The sequence below is a fragment of the Tupaia chinensis genome, unplaced genomic scaffold, assembly GCF_000334495.1.
Source record: "Tupaia chinensis unplaced genomic scaffold, TupChi_1.0 Scaffold000544_1, whole genome shotgun sequence".
Taxonomy (NCBI): Eukaryota; Metazoa; Chordata; class Mammalia; order Scandentia; family Tupaiidae; genus Tupaia; species Tupaia belangeri.
Window position 1 is genome coordinate 2,409,501 of NW_006160056.1, and position 13,694 is coordinate 2,423,194.

Below are 13,694 nucleotides of genomic sequence, written 5' to 3' on the forward strand. Positions count from 1 at the left end.
CCTGCATCGATTCTCCATAAGAAACCCGTGCCCTGAATATAAATAGCTTTCCTCCTTGGGAAAGGGGATCTGCTGAACACAAAATATGAAGTTAAACTGAGATTCAAGGGGTTAATTCAAGTAAGAGTTCCTTAGTGAAAAAGAGCTGCATTTGAAATCAGCCCATTTAATGATCATGCTTTCTGAAGGCGGTTATCCCCCTACTCAAGAGGAGCTCCATTGCACGGGCTGTTTGGGCAGCCTCCAGCAGGCCAGTGCTGATCTCAGCTTCACAACGTCCAGTTATGAGCCTCCCAGAGCCGTGTGTTTCTCTTAATTAATGAGTGTGGCCATAACTTGCTAGATTCTCAGAGGTCTTTTCAAGTATGGGCTATGTGTCAGTGGATAAACAATATTATTTTCTTTCGCTGATACTAAACACTTCTTTTGGTTTTTCTCTCCATGGGGGGAAAATAAAATACTTAGGACACAAATTGTTCCATGATGCCAAACATCTGGATAAAAGCTGAAAATCCAGATACTTAGCTCTATTGATAATATCTAGATATTTGATGGCACAGAAATGGAACATGGAGATCTTCAGCTAGACTTGTCAGTTTTCACCTGGATTGTTAGTGTTATGGTGCTAGCCAACAGTGCCATGCATTTCAGTCAGAAGCACAAAGGCATATTTATATGGGCAGATTTGGGGTGCTAATAAACATAATTATATAAAATAAGCCTTTTTGAAATAATATAGTAATTCATTTTTGTCATAATAAATTATACGTGTTTGAAATAAAATAATTTGAGTAAAACATATGATTATAATTTTAGTATTAACTTGATATCATCTATGAAAAGTGCTTAATTTAAAAAAGAAAAGAAAAGGTGCTATTAATTCCAATTAATGTTATAATTATTCATCTTATAGTGAATGTAGTAGCAGTGGCTTTCATTCTGATAATTATATATGTAAAAGATCATGATTAAACTAATTATTATATAAATAGTATGCTTATTCAGGTAGCATTAGTTTATGAAAATGGACTTATAGAATTAATACCTTCTCAAGCAAATTTTTTTTCTGAATTGATAAGAAAATACTTATGACTTTTACGAATTATGGAAATCAGTTAAATGAAAACTCTAGTATCTAATTTTATAAAAACCAAATTAATGTGTGTATAGTAATTTGCAATATTCAATGAAATGCATATATTCTCATTTTGGTAATAAATGGTCTATGAATATAAACCTTCCGAAACAAGAATCAGTTTGTATAATTAATCATTTTGTAATTCTTCTGTGGTTTCAAGCTGTCATCTTCAATAGCAGTGTGGATTCTGAAACAGCCATTAATTATAGTGTTAAATTTATTTTATGGCTGACAAAATTGTGTTTAGTTTTAGAATTTCAAAACTACTAAATTTTATCTTGAAAAATTACTGCTTTAGATCAGTAGCCTCAAATCACAGCCTAGAAAGCTGAGTGTGAAGTTGCTCCAATCATCTGTGAATCTAGATTAACACTGGCCTGGATAGAAATGGAGTTATTTGCTTCTTGCATGTGTATGAGTGCTACCATTGGCATATCTAAAATATAATCGAAATCCAATATCTGCTTATGCATGTTTTCTGTGTAAATATTTACGTGCCATGTAGGTTGGGCATGCAAAGTGAGCAAGTGAATAACTCACTATATTTCACTTTCAAGGAATGTTTACATGAATTTTTCAAAAAGTCAGCTATCAGAAGACCTTTTAAATTTTAAAACATGAATTATTTATTATTTAAGGAATTTCCAAGCTTCCAACATTGTAGAAGAGACTTTGCACTCTTACTTTTAAGCTAGTAGGTAAAATTGATCAGTTGACAATTTCTATTTTCCTCCTAATGAACAACCAATAGTTTCTTAATATTTAGATTAACTGTATTCTTACTAGTTTTTAGCCAGTAAGATCCTTATATAGAAAGTAGACACCTTCAATATCATAAAGATTGGCTACTCTTTTGTCTTTAGAAAAAACATATATATCTCTTTGGCATCCTTCCTTCGGTTATCACATTCCTTGGTGTAGAGTTTTTCTAACCTTTGGAGTGTCACGTCCACAGAAACGTACACAAAGTGGAGACTGGACAATTGTCGATTAGGACAGGGTAACCCAGTCTAGCACAGTGCCTGGTATATAATAGACACTCAATAAATATTTTAGGGGTCAATGAATAGTAAAAACTGGGGTCAGGGGGTAATGAAGGGAAATCTTAATTCAGGATATAGCCTCCAAGTTGGCACAGATTGAAGGACAGGAAAAAAAATTAATTTAACTCTGCACAGAAAAAGATATTTAGAAAATATATTGAGAAAAGAGAGCTTATTCTTCCTCCCCAATCTGTATCCCACTCTCCTTCCCCTCCTGTGCTTTTAAAAGTGAGCAATTGGCCACTAGTGTAATGAAAGCATAACAGTTGATTCAAACAGTTGTCAAACCACTGGAAAAATGCTTCCTTTTCATTGTGCTTTTTTTGGACACTATAGATATGGTAAATCATGAACTACATTATAAAAATACCTCTTTTATGCCCAAACATTCAGTAGGAGGGAATGACATTTCTTTTATTACCTTGGTAAATGTTTTTAAGGTGTTTAGTAATAAGCCTTCTTTTTGTCAAAACTGCGTAGATGCAGTGGTTGCTAGGAATTTACTAGAAAACCTATAGTTAATAATATCAGGAAAGGAAGAAATATATGTTTAGTCAGCTAGTACGATAGATCAGCTTGAGTAGAACATGCTTTTTCTTTTTTGCTGCCATTTTCTTGATCTTTTGTGTTATGGAGAAAAAAAGGTAATTGAAGTTTAGAAAGTTTATTTTCCATTATTGCCCATCAGCCAATGTTTTTAGCATTTTCTCCATCTTCTGGACAAAGAAATGGATTGCTCCAAAGAGTAGGAAAAAATAATACTTAAAAGATTTCTGAAGAAAGGAGGATTGATAAGATTTTAATACAAATGTGAACAAAGCCATTTTTAGGCTTAGTGAATCAATTCTTTTTTAGCCATTTTATTTTTTTCTCCATAGGCAAAAACTTCAGAATTTTGTCGTGCTTTCTGCAATGCTAAATTTCAATATGAGAGGTATTTCTAAATGTTAATTTCTTATGATACTGTTTAAATTATCTATTTCTTTAGATTTTTTTTTTACTCACATGCTGACACTGATATATCCCCATATTTGTTACCATTTGACTTTTATGTCCCATTTTTATTTCTTTTCTTAATTAGGTGGTAATGAATATTTTAAAAAGTATTCTTCTAAGAAATATGCAGTAAAAGTAAACCACTCATTTAGAGATTCAAGGAAGAGAACTTTGGCAGAAGGTATCAAACTTCTTGGGTGGATGAGGGTTCTCTTGGGTGGGATTTTCAGATGGAACAAAATTCAAAAATAGAGTTAACATGAGGATACAATAGATTAGAATGTTGCTAAATTTCACAGAAATTTTAACCTATTGACTGGTCATAGCAGAGTCCACATAACAGACACTAATGTAACTCCTGTTTTCTGGAGTTCTCTGAAACTGCTCTAAATACTAAGTTACCACACAGGATATCTTTTTGTGGTCAAACACTAGTTTATTTACACCCTCCATATACTGCATTCTGGCTTGAAATTCTGGTCGGTGGTTTCATCCATTGTTAACAGTGATGCTAGACTCTCCGGAGAGTTAAATACAGTGGAGCTATATTTATGTGAAGCGGGTCGGCTTGGTCGTTCCAGCGACTGCTTCATTGCTTATTACCTCCCACTTTGCTTCCATCTGTGTGTGTGGCAGGGGGAATTGTCCTAAAAAATATGGGCTTCCTCGGAACTCAACGTGTATTTGTATACCAGTTAGTCAGTGACCTCCTGAATTTGGGTTCCATTAATAATTGTACTTTTTAAAAAGCTTTTAGGGCTTGAGGGGTTCAAGTAGTTTGTTCTGTGGAAAGCCACGTACATTTCCATGGTTTCTATAAATGCACTAATAAAAGGATGTGTATTAAAGTGAAAAGATAATTTGTAAGATATCTTAAACAGAAAACTTTAATTCTTAGGTTAATGTAGGAGATGAATTGTTATGTGTCTGTTCAGAATCAATAGCTAACATAATGGTCTCATGGAACTTTAAAAAAAAAAAAAAACAGCTCTATTTAATTGAAAGATTACAAAGATGCTGATGAACCACATATCCTTGGAATATTTGTCTTGAAACCTAGAGTCTTACCCAGTTCATTTGTTTGCCATGCTTAACGTATCTGAGAAACCAAACTGAAATTGCTGAGTACTTGTTTAATGTCTTAATTATCCAAGGTTTTCTTTAAATTAACCTACTGTTAAGCTAAGTAATGCTTGAGACAGATATTTTTAGCATAAAAAAATATAGAATTGGGTTGGTAGGAGCTCCTGCAGATAACACAGCTATTTAAAATTAGTCACTAGGAACTATAAACGCTTAAACATTACTAAAACAAGGGAGGTTTGACTGAGGACTGTTCAAAATGATTAGCCATATGCTTATAAAAAAGGACACATGAATGCTATTTGTGTGTTTAACCCTGGTTATAAAAAGTCTCTTGATTTTTTTTTTTATAATAGCAGGTCAGTTGTTACGAAGCCTTACAACTTGAGGTAAAATTCCAGAATCCTATTGTAGAAAGGGCCACAACTAGGAAACAACTGGATTATGATGCACTGTTGATTTGTGAAAAAAAGCATGTGTATATGTGTGGTGTCTATACTTAAGAAACAATTCTATTCTAAATTCGATTTTTTAAATGAAAAGTAACTCTGACAATTTTTCCTGTGATCTTAAGAACTTTCTTTGCACCCAGTTCATGGAAATTAGTTATTAAAAGTATGACGATCAAAAAAAAATTGTGTGAGTTTTTAAGAATGAAAATATGATGAAATATAAATTAAACATCTTAAAAATGCAATTCTATGTAGGTTAAAAAAAGAAAAGAATGTAGGAAGCAAGAAAATAAGAAAAATATTAAAAGATGGAGAATAAATATTTAAAAATAGGAAAAGGAACCTCATTCATTCAGGATTTATAATGTGCCAGGCACTGTGCTAAACTCATGTATTTTTTTTTTTCGCTTATGTAATATTCGTCACCTTCCTGGAAGATGGACCTTACAATTGTTTTCCCACAAATGAGGAGGTCAAGATCAGAGACATCAAAACCATTATTTCCTAAGGACACACATAGCAAAACTGGAAAACAAAACAAGACAAGAGCCAGATCCGGCTGCTGTCTGAGGCTATGCTGGCTTGGTTCTCAAAGCTGAGTTACTCTGCATTCTGTGCCTCTCTAGGCGCAAGGGACACTCAGGCAAGCCCCCAAGGGGTTAGACTGAGAGTTCTTTGTGGGGTAAGACAGGGTCTGAGGCCATCATCAGTCCACACAGCCACCGCAGAGAGGGCAGAGCCATCATGGGGCTGCAGAAATCTTGGGAAAGTAAATGAGCCTACAATGGTCAATCTTCATAAAATTTCCTACAACTTTTATACTTTTGTTTTTATTTTTCACCTTTCATCTCCCACCAAAATCTGAAATTAAAAATGTTCTTTAGAGTTTGTTAGCCGGTGATTCAAAGCACAGTCAGCACCGGCCTGCCATTCTGCTGTGGAATGCTGGTATTTCTTAAAGGGGCTTGGCTTTCTATTGCCCCACATCAACTACTGGGTGCGTGAAAGTTACAGGGTCTTTAGCAAATCATTTAGCTCCCTGTACTTCCCTTTTCTACCTGCTAAAGAAAGGTTTACACCCTGTTCCTTAACATCCTAATATAGTGACCAGAATTAAGTCTTAAAGAAAAATGCTATAGGATTGATATGTATGCTACATCTATATTGGTTTTTAGGAGCCTGTTCAGTTTGAGTGACAGTTTAAAAATAAAGGCTGTGTGACCATCACATGATGGAATCACAGCACTTTCTTCACTTAGATTACCTTTCTCATCCTCTCCACATCTCTGTTGATAAATGGGTCCGACATCATCATCCCCATTTTACAATTGAGGCTATAAGAGGTTAAGTGCATGACCATCCCCAGCAACCGAAATGAGAGCAGGACTTAAGTCTTCTGTCTGAATCTAAGGATCATTTTACCTCCTCCTTATGGCCAAATTGCTCCCTCTGTAACTACCTTTGGCCTTGGTTCCCTTGGCTGTAAAAATACGGTTATACCATATCTATAAAGAGTGGTTACTCTAAGAGCTAAGATTTTATTATCTTAGACAAGTGTTTTTGGCATTGAAATGCTTATACACTTAGCAAAAAATTAGAGATCAGTCTTCTAATGGGATGGATTAGTTATTGGTGAACTCTGCCTATGAAACAGTGGGAAAACCATCCCAGTCCAAAGTTCTGACTTTAACAGATGAATCTGAAGGCAAAAAATGTTTTTAGATCCTATTTGATTCAGAACAATATCTGACAACTTGTACAAATCAGTCTTTATGATATTCCTTTGATTTAGCCATGGACTGTTTTCTTCATGTTACTTCTTTTTTCTTTTAAAGAATTATTTTACTTAACTTTATTTATTGATTTTAGTTTGACCAGAGAGGGGACAGAATGAGAGGGCAGGGAAGGTGGGTAGTGAGAAAGCAAGCCATCAGGTCTGGGACTCGAACTGCAGTCTGCCATGAGGAAGTCCAGTGCCTCCAACCACCTGACCCCATGTTCCTTCTTATTTATTTTTAATTGATTGAAATTATGCATCACCACTAGCAACTTGTGAATTTCTTTTCTATCACAAATGTAAATCACTTCCAAATGATCTGAACTGTTATTTGCAGGGGAAAACTCCACAGTGATACAGTAGATTTAGGCTTTAAAGCCTGCATAAAAACTTGAAATGCTGTAACAATGCTATTAACTTACCATTTACTGCCCTGTTACTTGAAACATAGCAGATATCAGGAACTGTTGTAGTTGGCACTATGAGAAGGCAAATTTTAGGCTATTTATTTTTGAACATCAGTGATATGTTTTAAAAAAAAGGAAGCAAAAACTATGCAGTATTCACACATTTTGACCTATGAAAACATGGTAATTGGGCCACCATGGCATGGTAGTTAAGACAGCTGGATCCCACATAGCTGGCTCCGCAGTTCAGTCCTGGATCTAGGGCTGAGTGACTCGAGAAACACACTAGGAGCATTCACATGTGTGGCCCAAACCCCGAAAGGAGGAAGAGATGGAGGAGAAGAGACTGCAGTGTGACCATCCTCCATGGCAGTTGTTCTCCCTCCATCTCTCTCTGGGGAATACATGCACCCTCTGACAATTTTTTTTAAATGGTCATTCATTTTCATCTCTTTCCTGGTCATTGTATTTCAAAATGATTCATTGCTGTATCTATATCTTCAGTTTTAACACAGTGCCTTGCATGGAATTGGTACTCAGTTGATGCTGATTGAGTGCGTATTGAATAATCTATATGCCGGTAAGAACATGAGAGCAATCTTATTCTTAACTATGAAACACGAACAAAGATTTTTTTTTCTATTGGGTTGTTGGGAGTCATGAGTATTTTCTGTCTTTCTGTGCAAAAATGCGTCATGACTCATCGGACGAGCCAATATTTAATGATTAAAGTAGTATCAGATTAGAAGTCTCTTAGACAGGGACCAGACAGTAGCACAGTGGTAAAATGTGAGGCTCTACAGGACTGACCCCATGGGAAATTTCCGGGTTCCAGAGACTTCCTTGAGTATGCCAGGTTCACAGGTACCTACCATCTGGGGCTGGCTAAAGTTGGGGGTGCATCACCATGATGGGAGTGCTGTCTTTCCATCTCTTGCTTACTCATGGTAGAAATAAATAAGAAGAAAAAAAATAACTAGAGAAAAAATCTCAAATTTATTTATGAGACTTCTTTCTAGCTATTTTTAATCAGAGAGTATGAAGTGAGAAGAGTCAGGAACTCCGAAGAGTAAGGAGTTTTGTCCAAACAGATTTTGTTCATAGCCATAGACTTAAAGTGAAAGGGTGCCTTTTTTTTGTTAGGACACCTGTTTAGCCTTACCTACAAGTCATTCCACCACCAAAAATTATTACTTTGGGTGAAGAAACAGCTTGTGAATACATATTCACACATTCAAGCAAGCTAAGATTATACTTAAAGTGCTTCCCGATGGTGATATTTAATTCTAAATATGGACGGTCTGCAATTCACCTTCTAAATCGAACATTAAAATCATCTTGGGTTATTTTCGTAGTCAACTAGATGAAAAGGTGTAACAGGATTGACTCAGTAAATTTATTTCAGGGTTCCAGAAGCAATTGTGTTTTCATCATGTTCTACTTTAGTATTTTTTGTGTGCGAACAGAGCAAACTAATATTGGGGATCAGATTGTAGCACAGGAGTAAAATTTAACATTCTTCTAGACTGATCTATGTGGAAAGGCGCTGGATTCATGTGTGCATGTGCCTGTAATCTGGGACTGGCTGAGGCTGGAGTGTTGTCTGCCTCTTTCTCACTCATGGAAATAATAAATAAACAATTTTTATTAATTTTTTTTTTTAGAGAGAGAGAGATTTTTGCTATGTGGTATGTGTGCTCACTGAAGAGACAGAGAGCAACAGAGGCAGAAAACAAGAAATCACCCTCCATGGGGGTGGCTACACAACAATCCCTTCTCCTCTGTTCTTCTCCCAGGATCTTGGGCACACATGCACATGTGCCTGGTGTGTTTTTAAGTCACCAGGGCAGAACTCAAACCACTGTCAACTACGTGGGAATCCAGCGATGTAACCGTTACTCCATCTGCTGGTCCCTCACTTTTAAAGAGCAAACAAGAGGCCAGTAGGTGGCATGGCGGTTAAGGTGCTGGACTCCTAAGTAGCCAACCATGGTTTGAGTCCTAGACTCAGTGGCTTGAAACTCACACAGGATATGTGTGCATGCATGCCCAAAATCCCAAGAGGAAAATGGAGGAGAAGCAACTGCACTGTGGCCATCTCCTCTGGGGGAAGGAGTGTGATTTCTTGCTTTTTGTCTCTCTGCCTCTCTGGTGAGTGCATGGACCCTATAGCAAAAAAATCTCTCTCAAAAGAATGAGCAAACTATTTCTCTGAAATTTATAATATTCTAGAGAGAAAAAAGACATGGTAGAACAAATTTCCTGGAAAAACAAGCTTCTAATAATTTGCCTACTTAAATGAAACTTTAAGCAGATAAAAAAGAGGATAGGCTATGTTAGAATGCTGTGAAGCTTTTGTGAGGGGAAATCTGTATTTTTAAGGCCTGTTTGGGTATTTCAACACTATTCATCTCACCCTTATGGGAAAGCTCAAATATAACTTGATTGCCAGCTTATTATTTTTTGTTTAGCAGAGACACTTAAATTTGATAAAACTTGTTTTTGAGAAATTGGATCTGTAATTTTACACTGCATAAATGATGTCCAGTTGTCCTATATCTGGGACTTGTATCTGGGTTAAACCTTAGCAGTCCCTGATCTTTAACAAGGGTCCTTTCTTAACAGTATTGTTATTACTACTGCATGAGACTGTATAAACACATTGACCTATTTTCTTGTTTTAGAATATAGTTTATATACATTGCCATCAATTAAATATCACATAGAGCATCACATATTAACTTAAATTCATAACATTTTGACCAGTAATATAACTTTATGTTTGGGAACCATCCTTAGCTTGTTATGGGCAATGCACTGTGTATTATTAGTTTAGACTTGCTTTCTGCCCTCCTCCCGCCCCCCAGTATTAAAAACAAATGACTTTATGGGACACTATAATTTTATTCTCACATTATATGGGGGGAAAAGTTTATTTTGGGGATTTTATCTGTTCCTGGGCTTTTGTGGTGTGTTTTTGGAAGGACTTGGTCAAGAGTTCTTTCATAAAAACATGATGCCAACCCTTTGCTATTTATCCTTTTTAACTCGTTTGTAGTATTTATTTTGGGGGTCTCATTCCCCAGTGCAGCATCTTCTAAAGTTGATGTGAAAAATTAAAACTAGTGCAATATAAGAAAAGAACTCCAAGTAAGAAAAATGGTTGAGCAAAGGGGTAATGGTATTACTCGACACGATAGTGAACTTGCGTCATTGCCAAAATAAAAGGTTGGGGATTCATTTCAATAGCTAGGGAAGTACGTAGTCATTCAAAAACTCATTCATATGACTAAGTGACAATTCTTATTGGCACTGCATTTCTAAAAATAAGTCAGAGGGCTTACGTCCTGCACATATAGGTCATTTCCAGAATTACATTCTTGAGGCATTTCACCTTAGTACTCGTTCTAAATTACAGATATATGTTACCACTCTCCAGTAAGTTTTCTTGGACATACAATACCAGAGAATATCACCCCTTGTAATAAAAATAAAAAGTTTAATGATATGGTTCTGAGTAATGGATAATTTTCTACCTATAGAAATGATCTTTAGCTTAGTTTGCTTCTTTCTACTATTATTATTTTTTTAATGAATGTGTGTTCTTCATGTTTATGGAAGATGAAGAAAGCGGGCATAGCACTAATACCTATAGATGGATTACACCATTTTACAGAGTTAAACTCCCAATAAATTAGCTCTAAAATCTCAATCGATTTTATTCTCTATGAAAACCATTGGGACATTTGCTTGATCTTGCTTCTTCTCGTCAAATAATTTTCTTTCTATTCCAAACACTCAGATGATATCTTTAAGCAATTCATTTTTGAAACAGTTAATTTGAATGAAACAGTTAATAAAAAATATGTATGTGTGCTTTTCATTAGCAGGTTAGTTTCCTTCTCACAGAATTATATACAGAGGAGTGTATTATCTGGGAAATTTTATAAATCCCCGTTTTGGTGAATCAGTATAGCACACTGTCTAAAAATGCCTATACTGAAATCAGGATGGAGTAGTACTGATACTTTTTAACTATGCAATTTTGATAAAATCGTTTAAGTTTCATGTGCCTCAATTTCTTTTTCTGTAAAATGGAAACATTTTTGCCCACCTGGCATTGTTGTGAAGAATGAGTTAACATGTGAAGTACTTAGAAGAGGACTCTTAGTAAATTTTGGCTACTATTACTGTTATTCACAACTATCATTATGTGTTAGAAAGGCCAAGCACTATTTCACAGTAGCAAGAATGCTATCATATATAAGCTATTCTTTTTAAAATATATATAATTATTATTTTATTATTTTAACTTTATATGTTTATTTTTATTTGTCTGGAGAGGGACAGAGTAAAAGAGAGGGGAAGTGAGAAAGCAAGCTACCAGGTCCAGGACTTGAACTGTGGTCAGCCATGCATGAGTTCAGTGCCCTTAACAACTACACTACCTGCTGGCCCCATAAGATGTTCTTTTACCATGCATATTGACACATTAGCAACACTTTAGGGGGAAAAAAAGGGATCTATTGCACTGACTAGGAATAAAATACCATAGGTATTCAAAATCTCGGTCAACGATACAGTTTTTATTTGCTGGGTTTGCTGTAAGTCTGGTCTTCTTATGAAGAATTTTCATTCCTAAAAGCACCTTGATGTGGTTCGTATAATTGTAGAGTTTACGTAAGTTGTGGAAGTTTGATTTATTTGCTGGGTTTGCTGTAAGTCTGGTCTTCTTATGAAGAATTTTCATTCCTAAAAGCACCTTGATGTAGAGTTTACGTAAGTTGTGAAAGTTTGATAAATTCCATGAATGATTTCGCCTCAGAGAGTGACACTGTTCTCTTAAATTGTTAGTTTAAGAGCAACACTCTAGGCCCTGCTTGACTCTAAGAAGAATATTCATTTTCCTTTACATTCCAAGGGAAAAGTATACTTGGGAGGAGCAGTCAAGTGGGCATCAAAGCTTTCAGAAGTTAAAGGATTGTTCATCATTTCTTCATTTAATTGTTTTGCAGCTTGCAGTTCCCCACAATGATGAGTGGACCCGGTTTGCCAGGACCCTCGTGGAGATCCGCGCTAACAGAGCCGACAGTGAGGAGGAAGGCACTGTTGAGTTAGCAGCCTAGTGGACAGGAAAGCTGCCCATTGCAGCCCCTCACCCTTTTGCTCTAGAACTCAGCATCTGCAGTCAAGTCTGTTGTATTCAGTGGCCATTCAGTATCGGTGTTGCTGTGATGACATTTTGGGTGCCCTATTGTGCCAGCTTTGCTCCGAGTATTCCAAATGTATCCTGCCCTGCTTCCTACTGACCTGAAATTCACCAGAGCATTTCTATCTTTATACTTCTGTCTCAAAAGGGGGGTGGGGGGGAGCGGACGGCGGGACCTCTACAGGTTTAGTTGTTGCCTTTTAACTACTTAGTAGCTGTATTTAATAGCTGAAAACCTCTGCTTAAATTTGTGCTTACATGCACTTCTGGAATAGTCCTATTAAATCCATATGAAGCCAGATATGATTGGGTACAGATGTGGTGTGCCTCATGACATGGTACAGGGCCAAAGACTTGAGATGTGGTGTTTTACATGGGGACGCACATTATGAATGGATTTACTAGAAGAACATTGCTGCTCCTTATTTATTGTAGTGTGCTGCATGGAACATATTTATTTGAAAGCATTAAAATAAACGATCCTAGAGCATGTGCATAATGAGAGGACTGTATTCTCTCTGCTGCTGTTGAAGTTACATTAAGTTCCAAATAACAATTACAGTATGCCAGTTCCACTGAGGACATGAAATCTTTAGAGGTTTGTTGCAGTGAACGGAATGAATTTTCATGCCTATTATTTCTAGGTACTTGAACAATATTTCAAATATAGTTGACCATTGATACTTGTCATTCAAGCTAACACAGTCTGACAAAACGTCTGTGGTTCCTAAATATGACACCAGTGTTGCCAATAAAATGTTCCAAACCAGGTCTGCACCGGTGTGGGTAACTCCTTTGCTTGGGGAAAGCCTGACTCAAATTGTGCTGTGACAACAAATAGGAGAGATACGCTAGGACTATATTTAAGGTAGATCATGAATTAACAGGCAGCCAACCTGGATGTAGTTAAGCCAGGACGTCTAGTTTTATTTTTATGAAGCTTTGGGTGTGTGTGTTTTTTTGGGGAACACTCTCCCCTCTGCCCTTTACCAAAGCCACCCATGCCCAAAGACAATTTCAAATAGTGAAGTAAAAAAGCTGAGTTAACTTGAACAAATAGGACATGTTCTACATCTTTTATTTTACATTTTTACCGGAAAAATGATGTTTATTATCATTGAACTAAGAAATATGTCTATAAGCAACTTTAATAAATTTTTTTTCAAAAGATCATTTCATGCCTGAAGAGAATAAAAATAAATAGTAGTTGAGTCATGAAAAACATTGGAGATAGGCTTTTGGCTTTTTGGGAAAGGAATTTCATTGGTTCTTTGTTAGTAGGAATTCCTTACACTGTGAGATTTCTTTTATTTTTAAAAGAATGATATAATGTTCTCCAAGTGTCCTATAGTATCTACATATTGAAATTCGTTATAAATAGAAATTAAAATGTTAAAAATAAGAGACAGTGGTGGCACAGTGGTGAAACTGATCCTTGGTAAGGCTGACCCACACAGGAGAGTCCCTGGTTCCTATCTGAAAATCTGACTATGCCAGGCACACTGGTGATCGTAAGGGCTTACTGAAGCAGGGGATAGGTCATAACACCAAGGACCTGATTGGAGTGCCATCTCTCTGTCTCTCTTACA

At 36.2% G+C, this 13,694-nt stretch overlaps 1 protein-coding gene across 5 annotated transcripts in view; it reads left to right on the forward strand.

Moving 5' to 3' along the window:
- The window catches only part of DYNC1I1 (dynein cytoplasmic 1 intermediate chain 1), a 427,557-nt gene extending 414,414 nt beyond the window's left edge, over nt 1-13,143 (forward strand). For 2 of the 5 annotated variants that reach the window (XM_027775320.1, XM_006157497.3), the window contains exon 17: nt 11,912-13,143. In XM_027775320.1, the coding sequence (XP_027631121.1) occupies nt 11,912-12,022 (111 nt within the window). In that variant the 3' untranslated portion in view covers nt 12,023-13,143. The remainder of the gene's footprint in view (nt 1-11,911) is intronic. The other 3 variants (XM_014591225.2, XM_014591224.2, XM_014591226.2) reach the window with 3 other exon arrangements.
- Nucleotides 13,144-13,694: the final 551 nt, after the last annotated feature.